This window comes from Mesoplodon bidens, assembly GCF_964165515.1.
Source record: "Mesoplodon bidens genome assembly, chromosome: X".
In the NCBI taxonomy this organism is placed as follows: Eukaryota; Metazoa; Chordata; class Mammalia; order Artiodactyla; family Ziphiidae; genus Mesoplodon; species Mesoplodon bidens.
In genome coordinates, this window is record NC_138163.1 from 82,242,832 (window position 1) to 82,260,479 (window position 17,648).

The following is a 17,648-nucleotide window of genomic DNA, read 5'->3' on the forward strand; positions in this document are numbered from 1 at the left end:
CATATTAATCAAATTGACAAAAATTAAAGACAAATAGGAAATATTAAAAGGAAGAAGGGGAAAAGCAACAAATAACATACAAGGGAATGCTCATATGGTTATATGCTGATTTTTCAGCAGAAACTCTGCAGGCCAAAGGGGAGTGGCATGATCAACACCACCAAACCAGCTTTACAACAAATGCTAAAGGAACTTCTCTAGGCAGAAGAGAAAGTGCCACAACTGGAAAAAAAAATTATGAAAGGGAAAGCTCACTGGTAAAGGCAAACATACAGTAAAGGTAGGAAATCATCAACACACAAATATGATATCAAAATCAGCAATTGTGAGGAGGGATATTGGAAATGCATTTGAAATTAAGAGACCAGCAACTTAAAGCAATCTTTGTGTGTCTGTGTGTGTGTATACTGGTATATCAAAACCTCATGGTAACCACAAACCAAAAACATACAGTAGATACATACACAAAAAAGAAAGCAATCTAAGCACAACTCTAAAGATACTCATCTAATCAGAAGAGAAGAGAACAAAAGAGGAAGAGAAGAAAAAATATCTAGAAAGACAAATTCTGAACGATTAATAAAATGGCAGTAAGAACATACATATTGATAATTACCTTAGATGTAAATGGATTAAATGCTCCAACCAAAGATATAGACTGGCTGAATGGATACAAAAACAAGACCTGTACATATGCTGTCTGCAAGAGACCCACTTCAGATCTAGGGATGCATACAGACTGATAGTGAGGGGATGGAAAAAGTCATTCCATGGAAATGGAAATCAAAAGAAAGCTGGAGTAGCAATACTCATATAAGACAAAATAGACTTTAAAATAAAGACTGTTACAGGAGACAAAGAAGGACACTACATAATGATCAAGAGATCAATCCAAGAAGATACAACAATCATAAATATATATGCATCCAATATAGGAACATCTCAATATATAAGGCAAATGTTAACATCCATAAAAGGAGAAATCAACAGTAATGCAATAATAGTGGGGGACATTAACACCAGACTTACATCAATGAACAGATCATCTAGGCAGAAAATCAATAAGGAAACACAAGCCTTAAATGACACATTAGACCAGAGGGACTTAATTCATATTTATAGAACATTCCATCCGAAAGCAGCAGAATACACATTCTTCTCAAGTGCGCATGGACATTCTCCAAGATAGATCACATGCTGGGCCACAAAGCAAACCTCAGTGAATTTAAGAAAATTGAAATCATATCAAGCATCTTTTCTGAGCACAACGCTATGTGATTAGAAATCAACTACAAGAAAAAAACTGTAAAAAACACAAACACATGGAAGCTAAACAACATATTATGGAACAACCAATGTATCACTGAAGGAATCAAAGAGGAAGTTTACAAAATTACCTAGAGACAAGTGAAAATGAAAACATGATGCAGCATGGGATGCAAAAAAAGCAGTTCTAGGAGAGAAGTTTATAGCAATACAGTCTTACCACAGGAAATAAGAAAAATCTCAAATAAACAACCTAACCTTACACCTAAAGCAACTAGACAAAGAAGAACAAACAAAACCCAAAGTTAGTAGAAGGAAAAAAAAACATAAAGATCAGAGAAGAAAGAAATGAAATAGAGACGAAGAAAACAGTAGCAAAGATCAATGCCACTAAAATCTGGTTCTTTGAGAAGATAAACAAAACTGATAAACCTTTATCCACACTCATCAAGAAACAATGGGAAAGGGCTCAAATCAATAAAGTTAGAAGTAAGAAATGAGAAGTTACAACTGACACCACAGAAGCACAAAGGATAATAAGCAACTACTAGAAGCAACTATACACCAATAAAATGGACAACCTAGAAGAAATGGAAAAATTCTAAGAAAGGGACAATCTTCCCAGACTGAACCCGGAAGAAACAGAAAATATGAACAGACCAGTCACAAGTACTGAAATTGAAACTGTGATTTTAAAACTTACAACAAACAAAAGTCCAGGACCAGATGGCTTCACAGGTGAATTCTCTCCAACATTTAGAGAAGAGTTAACACCTATCCTTCTGAAATTATTCCAAAAAATTGCAGAGGAAGGAACACTCCCAAACTCATTCTATGAGGCCACCATTATCCTAATACCAAAACCAGACAAAGATACCACAAAAAAAATAATAGGCCAATATCACTGATGAACATAGGTGCAAAAATACTCAACAAAATGCTAGCAAACTGAATCCAACAATACATTAAAAGGATCATACACCCGATCAAGTGAGATTTATCCCAGGGACGCAAGGATTTTTCAATATCTGCAAATCAGTGTGATACACCACATTAACAAATTGAAGAATAAAAAGCATATGATTATCTCAATAGATGCAGAAAAAGCTTTTGACAAAATCCAACACCAATTCTTGATAAAAACTCTCCAGAAAGTAGGCATAGAGGGAACCTACCTCAACATAATAAAGGCCTTTATGAAAAACCCACAGCTAATATCATACTCAGCAGTGAAAAGCTGAAAGCATTTCCTCTAAGATCGTGAACAAGACAAGGATATCTACAGTCACCACTTTTATTCCACATAGTTTTGGAAGTCCTAGCCATGGCAATCAGAGAAGGAAAAAAATAAAAGGAATCCAAATTGGAACAGAAGAAGTAAAACCATCACTGTTTGCAGATGACATGATACTATACATAGAAAATCCTAAAGATGCTACTGGAAAACTACTAGAGCTCATCAATGAATTCGGTGAGGTTGCAGAATACAAAATTAATACACAGAAACCTGTTGCATTTCTATACACTAACAACGAAAGTTCAGAAAGAGATATTAAGGAAACAATCCCGTTTACCATCACAACAAAAACAATAAAATACCTAGGAATAAATGTACCTAAGGAGGCGAAAGACCTGTACTCTGAAAACTATAAGACACTGATAAAGAAATCAAAGATGACAGAACCAGATGGAAAGATATACCATGATCTTGGGTTGGAAGAATCAACATTGTGAAAATGACTATACTACCCAAAGCAATCTACAGATTCAATGCAATCCCTATCAAATTACCAATGGCCTTTTTTACCAGAACTAGAACAAAAGAATTTTACAATTTGTATGGAAACACAAAAGACCCTGAATAGCCAAAGCAATCTTGAGAAAGAAAAACGGAGCTGGAGGAATTAGGCTCCCTGACTTCAGACTATACTACAAAGCTACAGTAATCAAGACAATATGATACTGGCACAAAAGTAGAAATATAGATCAATGGAACAGGATAGAAAGCCCATAAATAAACCTGCACACGTATGGTCACCTAAACTATGACAAAGGAGGCAAGAATATACAATGGAGAAAAGACAGTCTCTTCAATAAGTGGTGCTTGGAAAACTGTACAGCTACTTGGAAAAGAATGAAATTAGAACATTCTCTAACACCACACACAAAAATAAACTCAGAATAGATTACAGTAAGTCCCCTACATATGAACCTTCAACTTGCCAACTTTCACAGATGCGAACATGCGTTTGCATGTCCAATCACATTAAGTTAGTTCATGTGTCTGGCGTACATTGTCCCGTGTGTATCCTCTACAAGTTGTGCTTTTGTGTACTCTACTGTACCATACTGTATAGAGTACAGTAGTACAGTATCTTTATTTCAAGCCCAGGATGTCTGGAAGCAAGTGTAAAAGCAGCAGTGATGTAGCTGATATTGCTAAGAAGTGCCAAGCAATAACAATGGAAACGAAAGTGAAAACAATTGAGAGAGTGGAGCGAGGCAGAAAGATGGTAGACGTTGCTCATTCTTATAACATGAGTCATTCAACCATCGGCACAATTCTAAAAAACAAGGACAAGATCATGGAACATGTGAAGTCTGCTGTGCCAATGATGTTGGCAGTAATATCGAAGAAATGTGTAAAAGTGATGGAGGAGATGAAGAAACTTTTCAGTGTGTGGATGCAGGATCAGCAACAGCATCGAGTCCTGTTTAGCTTAATGCTGATTCAAGAGAAAGCTAAAAGCCTTCAAGAGAAACCTAAAAGACTTGAAAAAGAAACATGGTGAAGAATCAGAGGGAACATCTTTTAACGCCAGCCATGGGTGGTTTCATCGGTTCAAGGCTAGAGCCAACCTTCACAACATAAAAGTAAGTGGCGAGGCAGCGAGTGCATATATGGTAGTTGCCTGGAAATTTCCTGAAACACTTTGAGAAATTATTGATGAAGGCACGTATTTACCTGAGCAGGGTTTTAATGTGGGTGAGATAAGACTGTACTGGAAGAGGATGCCAGACCAAAGTTACATCAGTAAGAAGGAAAAGTTGATGCCTGGCTATAAATCAGCAAAGAATAGGCTAACTCTGTTTGTTGACAATGCTTCTGGTGATCTGAAGCTGAAGCCTTCCTTAGTTTATCATTCAGAGAACCAAAGAGCCCTTAAAAACATAGCCAAGGGCTCTCTTCCTGTTGTGTGGAAGAGTAACCCCAAAGCCTGGATTACACAGGCCATTTTCCAGGACTGGTTTTTCCACCACTTTATCCTGGAGGTAGAGAAATATTGATTGGAGAAAGACGTCCCATTCAACATTCTTTGCTGCTCGACAGTGCTCCAGGCCACTCCCCATTCATGGATGACTTTCATCCCAGCGTCAGAGTAGTGCATCTACCACTGAATGCTATTCAGTACATTGCTCATCCAACCTTTGGACCAGGGAGTTATAGCAACTTTCAAGAAATATCATTTACGTCACACTTTTCATCAGACAGTGAAGGTTAGTGATCAATCAGGAACAACCTTGTGACAATTTTGGAAGGACTATAATATCTATAAGGCCATAAAAAACATTGACTTTTCTTGGTGTAAGGTTATGGCTGTCACCATGAATGGGGTTTGGAAGAACCTTTGGCCGCAGTGCACAATTTTTGTGGATTTGAGAATGTGGATGTGGAGTCCAAAGAGGTCTTCAGCAACTTAGTGACCCTCAGCAAGAAGCTGGAGCTAGATCTGCAAGAGGACAGCTTCACTGAACTCCTTGCTGTGCAACATGAGGAGCTTACTAATGAAGACCTGATGGAATTGGAGGCCCAGAGAAAGGATGAGGAGAGACAAGAGGAAGAAAAAGTAACTGAAGAAGCAAAGAAATTCATGATGCAGGAAATGGCAAGGGGTTTTTCTTTATTTGAGGAGGCCCTGTTAGTTTTTGAGGCACAGGACCCGAACATAGAACAGTACCCAAAGGTTGCAGCAGCCGTTCAGAATGCCATCCAGTGCTACCATGTCATATATGATGAGAATAAAAGAGCTACTACCCAGACATTGTTTTTTTCAAGAGAGTAGATAGAATTGAATCCAGCAAGGACCCAAAACCTGTGCCATCAGCGTCAGGCATGAGTGAAATTGCAACTTGCCCTCCGTCACCTATGGCTGATGATCCTTAAGCTATACCATCTCCCACCTCCCCTGCCTCCTCCAGTCAGTAACTCTTTTTGCCTGTTCACTTGATGCCAGCCCCTGTATGCCAGCTGTTGTAGTGTACTACTGTACTTTTCAGGGTACTGTACTATAAGATTAAAATGTTTTATTTTTTGTGTTTGCTTGTTTTTATGTATTATTTGTGTGAAAAGTATTATAAATCTATTACAGTACAGTACTATATAGCCAATTTTGTTAGTTGGGTACCTAGGCTAACTTTGTTGGACTTAGAAACAAATTGGACTTAGGAGCACGCTCTTGCAATGGAACTTGTTCGTATGTAGGGGACTTACAATCTAAATGTAAGAGCAGATACTATAAAACTCTTAGAGGAAAACATAGACAGAACACTCTTTGACATAAATTGCAGCAATGTCTTTTTGGATCCACCCCTAGAATAATGAAAATAAAAACGAAAATAAACAAATGGGACCTAATTAAACTTAAAAACTTTTGCACAGTAAAGGAAACCATCAACAAAACGAAAAGATAACCACAGAATGGGAGAAAATGTTTGCAAACAAAGTGACCAACAGGGAATTAATCTCCAAAATGTACAAATAGCTCATGCAGCTCAATAACAACAACAACAAAAAAAACAGACAACCCAATCAAAAAAGGGGCCGAAGACCTGAATAGACATTTCTTCAAAGAAGACATACAGATGGCCAAAAAGCACATGAAAAGATGCTCAACATCACTAATTATTAGAGAAATGCAAATCAGAAGTACAATGAGGTATCACCTCACACCTGTCAGAATGGCCATCATCAAAAAGCTACAAACAATAAATGCTGGAGAGGGTGTGGAGAAAAGGGAACACTCCTACGCTCTTGGAGGGAATATAAATTGATACAACCACTATGGAGAACAGTATGGAGTTTTCTTAATAAACTAAAAATAGAACTACCATATGATCCAGCAGTCCCACTCCTGGACATATATCTGGAGAAAACCATAATTTGAAAAGATACATGCACCCCAGTATTCATTGCAGCACTATTTACAACAGCCAAGACATGGAAAGAACCTAAATGTCCATTGACAGAGGAATGGATAAAGACGATGTTGTACATATGTACAGTGGAGTATTACCCAGCCATAAAAAAGAGTGAAGTAATGCCATCCATGTTGCAGCAACATGGATGGACCTAGAGATGATCATACTAAGTGAACTAAGAGAAAGACAAATATCATATGAGATCACTTATATGTGGAATCTAAAAAGATGATACAAATGAACTTATTTACAAAACATAAACCAACTCACAGACTTTGAAAACAAACTTATGGTTATCAAAGGGGAAAGGTGGGGGGAGATATAAATTAGGAGTTTTGGATTAACATATGCACACTACTATATATAAAATAGATAATCAACAAGGACCTACTGTATAGCACAGGGAACTCTACTCAGTATTCTCTAATCATCTATATGGGAAAAGAATCTGAAGAAGAATGGATATATGTATATGTATAAGTGAACCACTTCGCTGTACACCTGAAACTCACAACACATTGTAAATCAACTATACCCCAATATAAAATAAAAATTAAATTGAATAAAAAGAACTTAAGTAAAAAATAAATTACTTAGGTCTAAAAAAAAGTACTATGTTGAATAGAAGTCGTGAGAATGAACATCCTTATCTTATTCCTGAGTTTAGAGGAAAACCTTTCACATTTCACCACTGAGTATGTTGTTAGCTGTTGTTTTGTCATATGGCCTTTGTTATTTTGAGATATGTTCCTTTTATACCCAGTTTTTTGAGAGATTTTGTTATGAAAGAGTGTTGAATTTTGTCAAATGCTTTATCTGTATCTATTGAGAGAATCATAGTATTTTTATTTTTCATTCTATTACTGTAATGCATTATTTTTATTGATTTGTGTATGTTGAACCATCTTTGCATCCCAGGAATAAATCCCACTTGATCATGGTGTATGATCTTTTTAATGGGCTGTTGTATTCTGTTTGCTAGTATTTTGTTGGGAATGTTCGCATCTGTATTCATCAGGGATATTGGCCTGTTGCTTTTTTCTTGTGGTATTTTTATCTGACTTTGGTATCAGGGTAATGCTGGCCTCGTGATATGCGTTTTGGAGTGTTCCCTCTTCAATTGGAAGAGTTTGAGAAAGATTGGCATTAATTCTTCTTCAAATGTTTGATATAAATCACCACTAAAACCATCTGGTCCTGGTATTTTCTTTGTTGGGCCGTTTTTGATTACTGATCCAGTCTCCTTACTCATTATTGGTCTGTTCTGATTTTCTGTTTCTTCCTGTTTCAGTCTTAGTGGGTTGTCTGTTTACCTTAGTTTCATTAATTTTTTCTATTATCTTTCTAGTCTCTATTTCATTTATTTCTGCTCTAATCTTTAATTTCCTCCTGCTAAATTTGGGCTTAGTTTTTTCTTTATAGTTCCTTGAGAAGTAAAGTTAGGTTGTTTGAGATCTTTTGTTAATGTAGGCATTTATTGCTGTAAACTTCCTTCTTAGAACTATCTTTGCTGCATTTCCTAAGTTTTGATATGTTTTCTTTGTTGTTTTTGTTCTCAAAATACTTTCTAATTTGCCTTTTGATTTCTTCTTTGATCCATTGATTATTCAGGAGTGTGGTTTAATTTCCATGCATTTGTAAATTTTTCATTTTTCTTCATATTATTTTTTCTAGTTTCATGCCATTGCAGTGGGAAAAGATACTTGATATGATTACAATCTTCTTGAATTTGTTAAGGCTGCTTTCTGGCCCAACATATGATTTATCCTAGAAATTGTTCCATGTGTATGTGAGAGGAATATATATTCTGGTGCTGTTGAATGGAATGTTCTGTATGTGTCTATTAGGTCAATTTTGTCTATAGTGTTAGGTCCACTATTGATTAATTTTCTGTTTGGATACCTATGTATTGTTGAAAGTGGGTTTTGAAATGTTCCCTACTGTTATTTATTTCTGTTACTCCCTTCAGTTCAGTTAATGTTTGCTTTAAATATTTAGTTGCTCTAGTGTTGAATGTGTATGTATATACAGTTGTTATATCCTCTTGATGAATTGACTCCTTTGTCACTATGTGGTGTACTTCTTTGTCTCTTGTGACCGATTTTGACTAAAGTCTATTTTGTCTGATAATTATAGCCACTTTTGCTCTCTTTTTGTTACCATTTGCATGGAATATCTTTTTCCATCCCTTCACTTTCAGCTTATGTGTGTCCTTAAAGCTAAAGTTAGTCTCTTGTAGATAGCACATTGTTGGATCTTGGTTTTGTTTGTTTTTTATCCATTCAGCCACTCTGTGTCTTTGATTGGATAGTTTTAGTCCATTTACATTTAAATATTGATAGTTAAGGGCTTACTATTCCCATCTTGTTAATTGTTTGAGTTTTTAGTTCCTCTCTTGCTTTTTTCCTTTTTGATTTATTTTTATAATGGTGTGTCCTAATTCGTTTATCATACATGTGTTTTGCAAATATTTTCTCCCATTGTGTGGCTTGCCTTTTCATTCTCTTAACAGTGTCTTTCACAGAGCAGAAATTTCTAATTTTAATGAAGTCCAGCTTCTTTTTTCTTTCATGAATTGTGCTTTCAGTGTTGTTTAAAAAGTCATCAGTAAACCAAATGTCACTTAGTTTTCTCCTGTGTTACCTCTAAGAGTTCTGTAGTTTGAGGTCTTACATTTAGATTTACGATTGTTTTTGAATTAATTTTTGTGAGATGTTTCAGGTCTGTCGTCAGATTTTTTTTTTCTTTTTTGCATGTGGATGTCCAGTTGTTCCAGCACCAATTGTTTTAAAAAGACTATCCTCATTTTTTTGTACTTCCTGGTTTCACCCTTCTACTAGAGTAGAAATTAATTAGTTTCTATTTTTTTAATGATTGTCCTAAAAGAATAGAATACTTACTTAACTGTCCACCATGTTTGTAGTCTCTCTCTGCTGCACTTTAGCTGCATATTTATTATGTCTTATCTTTCAGTTCACTAATTTTCTCTTCATCTGCTTATAACTTGCTCTTAATAAGCCTATCCATTATGTTGCCCTTTGGATTATTGTATCTTTCATTTCAAGTAGTTCCTTTTGCTCAAATCAGCAAGGCCACATTTTATAGTTTCTGTTTCTTATAAACTTGTGTGATGTGCAAAGTGTTTAACAACTGATATGGCTTGGGCAATAATCAGTCAAAATGGATACCAGCTGGAAACAACCACTGTAAGTGTATCAATATGTATTATTGAATATCAGCCTAGTTATATAATTTTTGAGCGTATCTTTTATTTCCTTAAACTTTGAAAACAGAGGTGTTTTATAGGCAGTTTTTGATACTTCTTTTATTTACATCCTGAGAATCTGTTTCTGCTGATTCTCATTTATGGTGTCTTGTTTCCTACTGTGCTTGATTTTTTTATGTTTCTACTCAAGATTCTTGAAACATTATTTATGGAAATATTTTGAAGCCTAAGATGAAGGTGTCTTCCCCCAGAGAGGATTTACATTTGCTTCTTCCTATGTTTGGGACCAATGAAAACTAAATTCATAGCTTGACATCTTTTGGCCTCCCATATAATGTAATTTGGGGCTGTAAATACATGAGAAAGTCTGTTTGTATTATACCTTAGGGACTGGTTTTCCTTACCCCATTTTGTTGTATTCTTCTCAGAACCAAGGTATCTTATCTTTCATTGCAGTCCCCTGAGGATGTGGATAAAAGTGGGTTTACTTCTGGTTTGCCCTTAGCCTGAGAGTGTGATCCCTTGAGCCTTGATGTCTATTTTCCTGACCTAGTAAGGTACATTAAAACTAAAGTTAAAATTTGCCTAGGTTTACAAATGCCCACCAGGGGAAAAAAAAAAGTAGCTTTAATTCTCCATTTACTTCTCTGGGACCTCACTTTTCCTTAGATATTGCTTGGTAATTGCTTTACTAGTCACTTGCTTTTGGAATTAAAAAAAAAAACGTTATCCAACATTTTTGGTTGTTTTCAGTAGGAGGGTTGGTTTGACATATATAATGTGCCCTATTTTCAGAAGCAGAGTTCACTATTTCCATAGATTTTTTTTTTTTTTTGCGGTACACGGGCCTCTCCCGTTGCGGAGCACAGGCTCCGGATGCACAGGCTCAGCGGCCATGGCTCACGGGCCCAGCCACTCCACGGCATGTGGGATCTTCCCGGACTGGGGCATGAACCTGTATCCCCTGTGTCAGCAGGCGGACTCTCAACCACTGTACCACCAGGGAAGCCCTTCCATAGCATTTTAATAGAACAGTTCTTCAAAGATTTTTCTTAGATTCATGTCTTTTCATTATGAGTATCCCTCAGCCATTGTGACTATGTTCATAGTATTAGTAAAATATGGTAAGGTCTTCCTTATATGCTTTGTAAAAGAAACCCAATATTTCTTTTTTCAGGCTAAAGAGGCAGTGACCGAAGCTGAACGATGTGATCCTACAAATATTTTCACTAAATTTTGTATATTCAAGATTGCAGTCCTAGAGGGCAACTCTTACAGAGGTATAAATGTTATTTATGAGTTATATTTGACTGTTAACACAAAGAATAATCCTCTTTGACCGTAATAGAGAAAAATAGCTTTTAACACAATGGAGTTGAATATATATGCTAGCTTTCCTATGTAAAGATGATACAACCATACAAAAAGAAACTATGGAAGGTTGCATAAAAATAAAAGAACAGGGTTTGCCTATTGAAGGAGTAGGAACTAGGCAGATGTGGGGCAAGAATTGGGGGAAAGTCTTGTTCCTGTATACTTTTTTGTACTTTGTCATTGGAACCAGCCTATTAAAAATTAACTTTAAAAAACTGTGGGAGCAGGAAGAAGTTATAATGCAGTCAGTTAAGAATTGTCATTAGAGAATAGAAGTCTCCAGGATACCTTTTGATTGTTTGTACTTATTTGCGAAGTTATCGGTGAGATATCTGGCCCTGAAATGTAGTTTCTCTCCACAGGGTTGACAATGGTACAGTTGCTCACATGAACCTTATCCCATTAGTGCTTTGTCCTTTCCATTAAGTTAAGCGTAGTTTCCTAGCTCGTTGTCTGCACACACGTGTATCTTGACTTGGTCACAGATTCACCTGTGCTGTGATATTATTCCTGCTCAGCTCTGGGTAGCTGAGCAAATCCTGGAGCAGTTTGAGCTTCAGACTGGTGTTGCCCTTTGTGAAGGGCACAAGTAGAGAAATTGAGAAGCTTGAGTTAATGGGTTCAAACAGAATTTATACTAGTCCAATTAAGCAACTATTTGTGAATACCTACTAAATGTGCAGTGGAGTCTGTTATTCACTCTGTAAGAAAAAGAAAGATGATTTATTCTGCTTTGAAAAAGAAATGTTCCATGGTAGTAAAGTATATCTGTATATTAATTAAGGAGTAACAAATAGGAATCAGCTCTTTATCAAGGTTAATATTGCTGTTATGTCCATCATCAGGGTTTTTACTAGAGACTTCTGGGCATTTGTTTTTCTTGATATATTATGCTGAAGTATAGAAAAACTTGAAACTTTTGCCAGTAGAAATGGCAAAAAAAAAATAACCCCACACAACCAGATTTCCTATTAAGGCTTTTCTTTTAACATTCTATTAAAATAAAATTATTTTACTTTTTAAGCATAGCATTAGCTCAGTATTTTCATTTCTTCCCCAGTTATCTGTGTCCACTTTTTAGTCATGTTTATTGAAAATACATACAATAAAATTTACTCTTGCCTAGTGTATGATTTTGTAAGGTTTATTTATATTAGTAATTCTATGAGTTTTGACAATTGCTTACAGTCATGTAACTAGCACCACAATCAAGATATAGAACAAAAAATTAACTCAGGCCCCTTTGTTGTCACTCCTTCCCACCACTTCAAGCGCTGATTCCTACTAATCTCATTTCTATCCCTATAATTTTGCCTTTTCCAGAATGTCATATAAATGGAATCATATAGTATGAAGCTTTTTGAGCCTTCTTTCACTTAGCATAATACATTTGAAACTCATTCATACTGTGTGTGTTCCCATAGTTTGTTCTTTTTTATTGCTAAGTAGTATTTCATAAGTATAGATGTACCAAAATTTATACATTTACCAGTTGAAGGATATTTGGATGGTTTCCAGTTTGGGTGATTATAAATAAAGGTGCTATAAACATCTGTTTACAGATTTTGTGTGATGACAAGATTTCACTTCTCTAGGGTAAATATCGAGGAATGGGTTTGCTGGGTTGTAAGTATATGTTTAACTTTGTTAGAAACTGCCAAACTCTTTTCTAAAGTGGCCATACAGTTTTATGTTCTAACTAGCTATGTATGAAAGTTCCAGTTGATCTACAGCCTCATCAGCACTTGGAATTGTCCACTGAAAAATTTATTTAGCCATTCTAATAATAAGGTAGAGATATAGTACTGTGATTATAATTAGCATTTTCATAGTGTCCAATATTTGACATCCATATATCTTCTTTGGTGGAGTGTTTGTACAAATCTTTTGCCCAGTTTTCTATAAGGAACTTTGTGTTTTTATTGAGTTTTGAAGTTCTTTATATATTCTAGACACAAGTTATTTATCAGATATGTGTTTTACAAATTTTTCTTTTTATTTTCTCATCATGACAAGATGATGAAGTCTAATTTATCTTTTTTCTTCTTTTATGGATTGTTTTTTTGGTATTGTATCTAAGAAATCTTTACTTAATCCATGGTCACAAAAAATTTTCCCCGTGTTTTCTTCAAGAAATTTTACAGTTTTAGGTTTAAGTTTGTGGTTAGTTCTGTGATCCATTTTGCATTAATTTTTTATATTTGACTTAAGGTATGGATTAAAGTTCATTTTTTTTGCACGTGGTTACCTAATCATTCCAGCTTCATTTATTTAAAAATTCTGTCCTTTCCCAACTGATTGCCTTTGTACCTTTAATGAAAATCAGTTGTCATATGTGCATGGGTCTCTTTCTGGACTCTTCATTCTGTTCCACTGAACTACTCCTCTTTACCCCATTCCCACACTGTCTTGATTAATGTAGCTGTGTAGTAAATTTGAAATCATGTAGTGTTAGTCCTCCAGCTTTATTCTTCTCTTTCAAATTGTTTGGGCTACTCTAAGTCCTTTGTATATCTCTGTGAATTTTAAATTTTAAAGAAGTTTTTCAGTTTCCACAAAAGGAAATATTGATTGGGATTACACTGACTCTATAGATCAGTTTGGAGAGAATTGACATCTTCCAATCTGTAAACAAGTTATATTTAGGTCTTTAATTTCTCTCAGCAATCTTTTCTGTCTTTCAACATGTGCACCTTTTGTCAGATTTATCACTAAGTATACCATATTTTATGCTATTTCAAATGGCATTTTTAAAAATCCTTCAGTTTCTGATTGTTCATTGCCAGTATGTAGAAATATAATTGACTTTTGTATATTGATCTTTTATCCTACAGAGTTGCTAAACTCACTTACTAGTTCCAATAGCTTTCTTGTAGATGATTATGTTGTCTGTGAATAAAGACAATTTTACTACTTCCTGTCCAATCTGGGTACAGTTTTTCATGCCTTATTGTACTTGTTAGAATCTCCAGTAAAATTGGGAAAAAGCAGACATCCTTGACTTTTTCCTGATTTTAGAGGGAAAGCATCCAGTTTTCAATTATTAAGTATGATGTTAGCTGTAGGTTTTTCATAGGTAACTTTTATCAGGTTGAGGAAGTTCCCTCCTGTTTCCTGTTTCCAGTTTCCAGGGAGTTTTTAATCAGGAATGGATGTTGAATTTGGTCATATGGTTTTTCTACATCTATTGAAATAATCAAGTTTTTAAAAAATTGTTTGGAGTACAGTTGATTTACAGTGTTGTGTTAGCTTCAGGTGTATAGCAAAGTGAACCTGTTATACATATATCCACTCTTTTTTTAGATTCTTTTCCCATATAGGCCATTACAGAGTATTGAGTAGAGTTCCCTGTGCTATACAGCAGGTCCTTACTAGTTATCTATTTTATATATAGTAGTGTGTGTATGTCAGTCCCAGTCTTCCAATTTACCCCTCCCCCACACCCCCGAACCATAAGTTTGTTTTCTACATCTGTAACTCTATTTCAGTTTTGTAGATAAGTTCATTTGTAACCTTTTTTTTAGATTCCACATATAAATGATATCATATGATATTTGTCTTTGACTTACTTCATTCAGTATGACAATCTCTAGGTCCATCCATGTTGCTGCCAATGGAACTATTTCATTCTTCTTTATAGCTGAGTAATACTCCATTGTATATATGTACCACATCTTCTTTATCCATTCCTTTGTTGATGGACATTTAGGTTACTTCCATGTCCTGGCTATTGTAAATAGTGCTACAGTGAACACTGGGGTGCATGTATCTTTTCGAATTATGGTTTTCTCCAGATATATGCCCAGGAGTGGGAATGCTGGATCATATGTTAGCTCTATTTTTAGTTTTTTAAGGAACCTGCATACTGTCCTCCATAGTGGCTGTACCAGTTGACATTCCCACCAAGAGTGTAATAGTGTTCCCTTTTCTCCACACCCTCTCCAGCATTTATAGTTTGTAGACTTTTTGATGATGGCCATTCTGACCAGTGTGAGGTGATACCTCACTGTAGTTTCTTTTTTTTTTTCTTTTCTTTTTTTTTTTTTTCAGTACGCGGGCCTCTCACTGCTGTGGCCTCTCCCCTTGCGGAGCACAGGCTCCGGATGCACAGGCTCAGCGGCCATGGCTCACGGACCCAGCCGCTCCACAGCATGTGGGATCTTCCCGGACCGGGGCACGAACCCGTGTCCCCTGCATCGGCAGGCAGACTCTCAACCACTGCGCCACCAGGGAAGCCCCTCACTGTAGTTTTGATTTGCATTTCTCTAATAATTAGTGATGTTGAGCATCTTTTCATGTGCTTTGTAGCCATCTGTATGTCTTCTTTGGAGAAATGTTTATTTAGATCTTCTGCCTTTTTTTTTATTTTTGCGGTACATGGGCTTCTCACTGTTGTGGCCTCTCCCGTTGCGGAGCACAGGCTCCGGACGCACAGGCTTAGCAGCCGTGGCTCACGGGTGTAGCCGCTCCACGGCATGTGGGATCTTCCCAGACCGGGACACGAACCCGTGTCCCCTGCATCGGCAGGCGGATTCTCAACCACTGCGCCGCCAGGGAAGCCCTTCTGCCCATTTTTTGACTGGGTTTTTTTTTTTTTTTTTGATACTGAGCTTCATGAGCTGTTTGTATATTTTGGAGAGATTAACGTGTACTGGCACAAAAACAGAAGTACACATCAATGGAACAGGATAGAAAGTCCAGAGATAAACCCACACACCTGTGGTCACCTAATCTATGACAAAGTAGGCAAGAATATACAATGGAGAAAACACAGTCTCTTCAGTAAGTGGTGCTGGGAAAACTGGACAGCTATATGTAAAAGAATGAAGTTAGAACACTCCCTAACACCATACAGAAAAATAAACTCAAAATGTATTAAAGACCTAAATATAAGGCTGGATACTATAAAACTCCTAGAGTAAAACATAGGAGAGCACTCTTTGACATAACTCACAGTAACATCTTTTTTGTTGTTGTTTATTTGTTTGTTTATTTGTTTTGCGGTACGTGGGCCTCTCGCTCTTGTGGCCTCTCCCGTTGCGGAGCACAGGTTCTGGACATGCAGGCCTAGCGGCCATGGCTCACAGGCCCAGCCGCTCTGCGGCATGTGGGATCCTCCCGGACCGGGGCACGAACCCGTGTCCCCTGCATTGGCAGGCGGACTCTCAACCACTGCGCCACTAGGGAAGCCCCACAGTAACATCTTTCTCGATCCACCTCCTAGAGTAATGAAAGTAAAAAACAAAAATAAACAAATGGAACCTAATTAAACTTAAAAGCTTTTGCACAGCAAAGGAAACCATAAACACAACAAAAAGACAATCCTCAGAATGGGAGAAAACATTTGGAAATGAAATGATCAATTTTTTTTATTGTTGTTAATATGGTCAGTTACATTAATTTTTTAACAGATAAACCAATGCTGCATTCCTGGGATAAGCTCCACTTAGTCATGATGTGTTCCTTTTTAAAATATAATGTTAGATTTGATTTGCTAACAGTCTATTTAAGAATATTTGTACCTGTGTCCATGAGTGATACTGGTCTCTAGTTTTCCTGTAATGTTTTTGGTTTTGCAATTAGGGTAATGCTTACTACATACAATGAATTGGAAAATACACCCTCTTTTTCCATCTTCTAGAAGATGCTCAGTTGGTATTATTTCTTTGTTAAATGTTTGCTAGAGTTCACAGGTGAAGCCATCTGGGGCTGGAGTTTTCTTTATGAGAAGGTTTTTAATTATAAACTCAATTTCTTCAATAGACAATAGGTTTCTTCAGGTTATCTATTATTTCCAAACTGAACTTTGGTAGTTTGTGTCTTTCAAGAAATTTGTGTGTTTCATCTAAGTTGTTGAAATTATTGGCCTAAAGTCATTCATTATATCATCCATATTATCCTTTTGACATCTGTAAAATCTTTAGTGATGTCACCTTTCTCATTCCTCATATTTGTAATTTGTGTCTTCTCTCTTTTTCTCCCTGTCAGAGTGGCTACAAGTTGATCAATTTTATTGCTCTCAAAGAACCAGCTTTTGGTTTCATTAATTTTTCTCTATTTTATTTTCTGTTTTCTTTTTCATTTATTAATGTTCTGATCTTTATCATTTCCATTCTTCTACTTACTTTGAGTTTCATTTGCTCTTTCTTTTCTGGTTTCCAAAGGTGAAAGCTGACGTCATTGATTTAAGACCTTTATTCTGGTTTAACATAAACAGTTAATGCTGTAAATTACCTTCTAAGTATTGCTTTAGTGACAATACACACATTTTGATATATTGTGTTTTCATTTTAATTCATTTCAAAATACTTTGCAATATGACCTTTGACTCCAGTGTAAACCCATGGATTATTTAGAAGTATGCTATTTATTTTCCAAACATTTGCAGATTTCCAGAGAACTTTTTTATTAATTTAATTTAATTGTTTTAGTGTAAGATCATAAGTTTGTATGACTTGATTATTTTAAAATATGTTGATGCTTTTTATATGGCTCAGAATATTCTCTTTCTTGGTAAATGTTCCATGTGCACCAGTGAGAAATGTGTATTTTGCTGGTGTAAGGTCAAGTGTTCTATAAAGGT

The 17,648-nt window shown here is 36.0% G+C and overlaps 1 protein-coding gene across 1 annotated transcript in view; it reads left to right on the forward strand.

Moving 5' to 3' along the window:
• Nucleotides 1-17,648, forward strand: part of TEX11 (testis expressed 11) — a 150,658-nt gene that overhangs the window by 28,670 nt on the left and 104,340 nt on the right. The window contains exon 2 of the mRNA XM_081223067.1: nt 10,869-10,971. Within this exon, the coding sequence (XP_081079193.1) occupies nt 10,869-10,971 (103 nt within the window). The remainder of the gene's footprint in view (nt 1-10,868; nt 10,972-17,648) is intronic.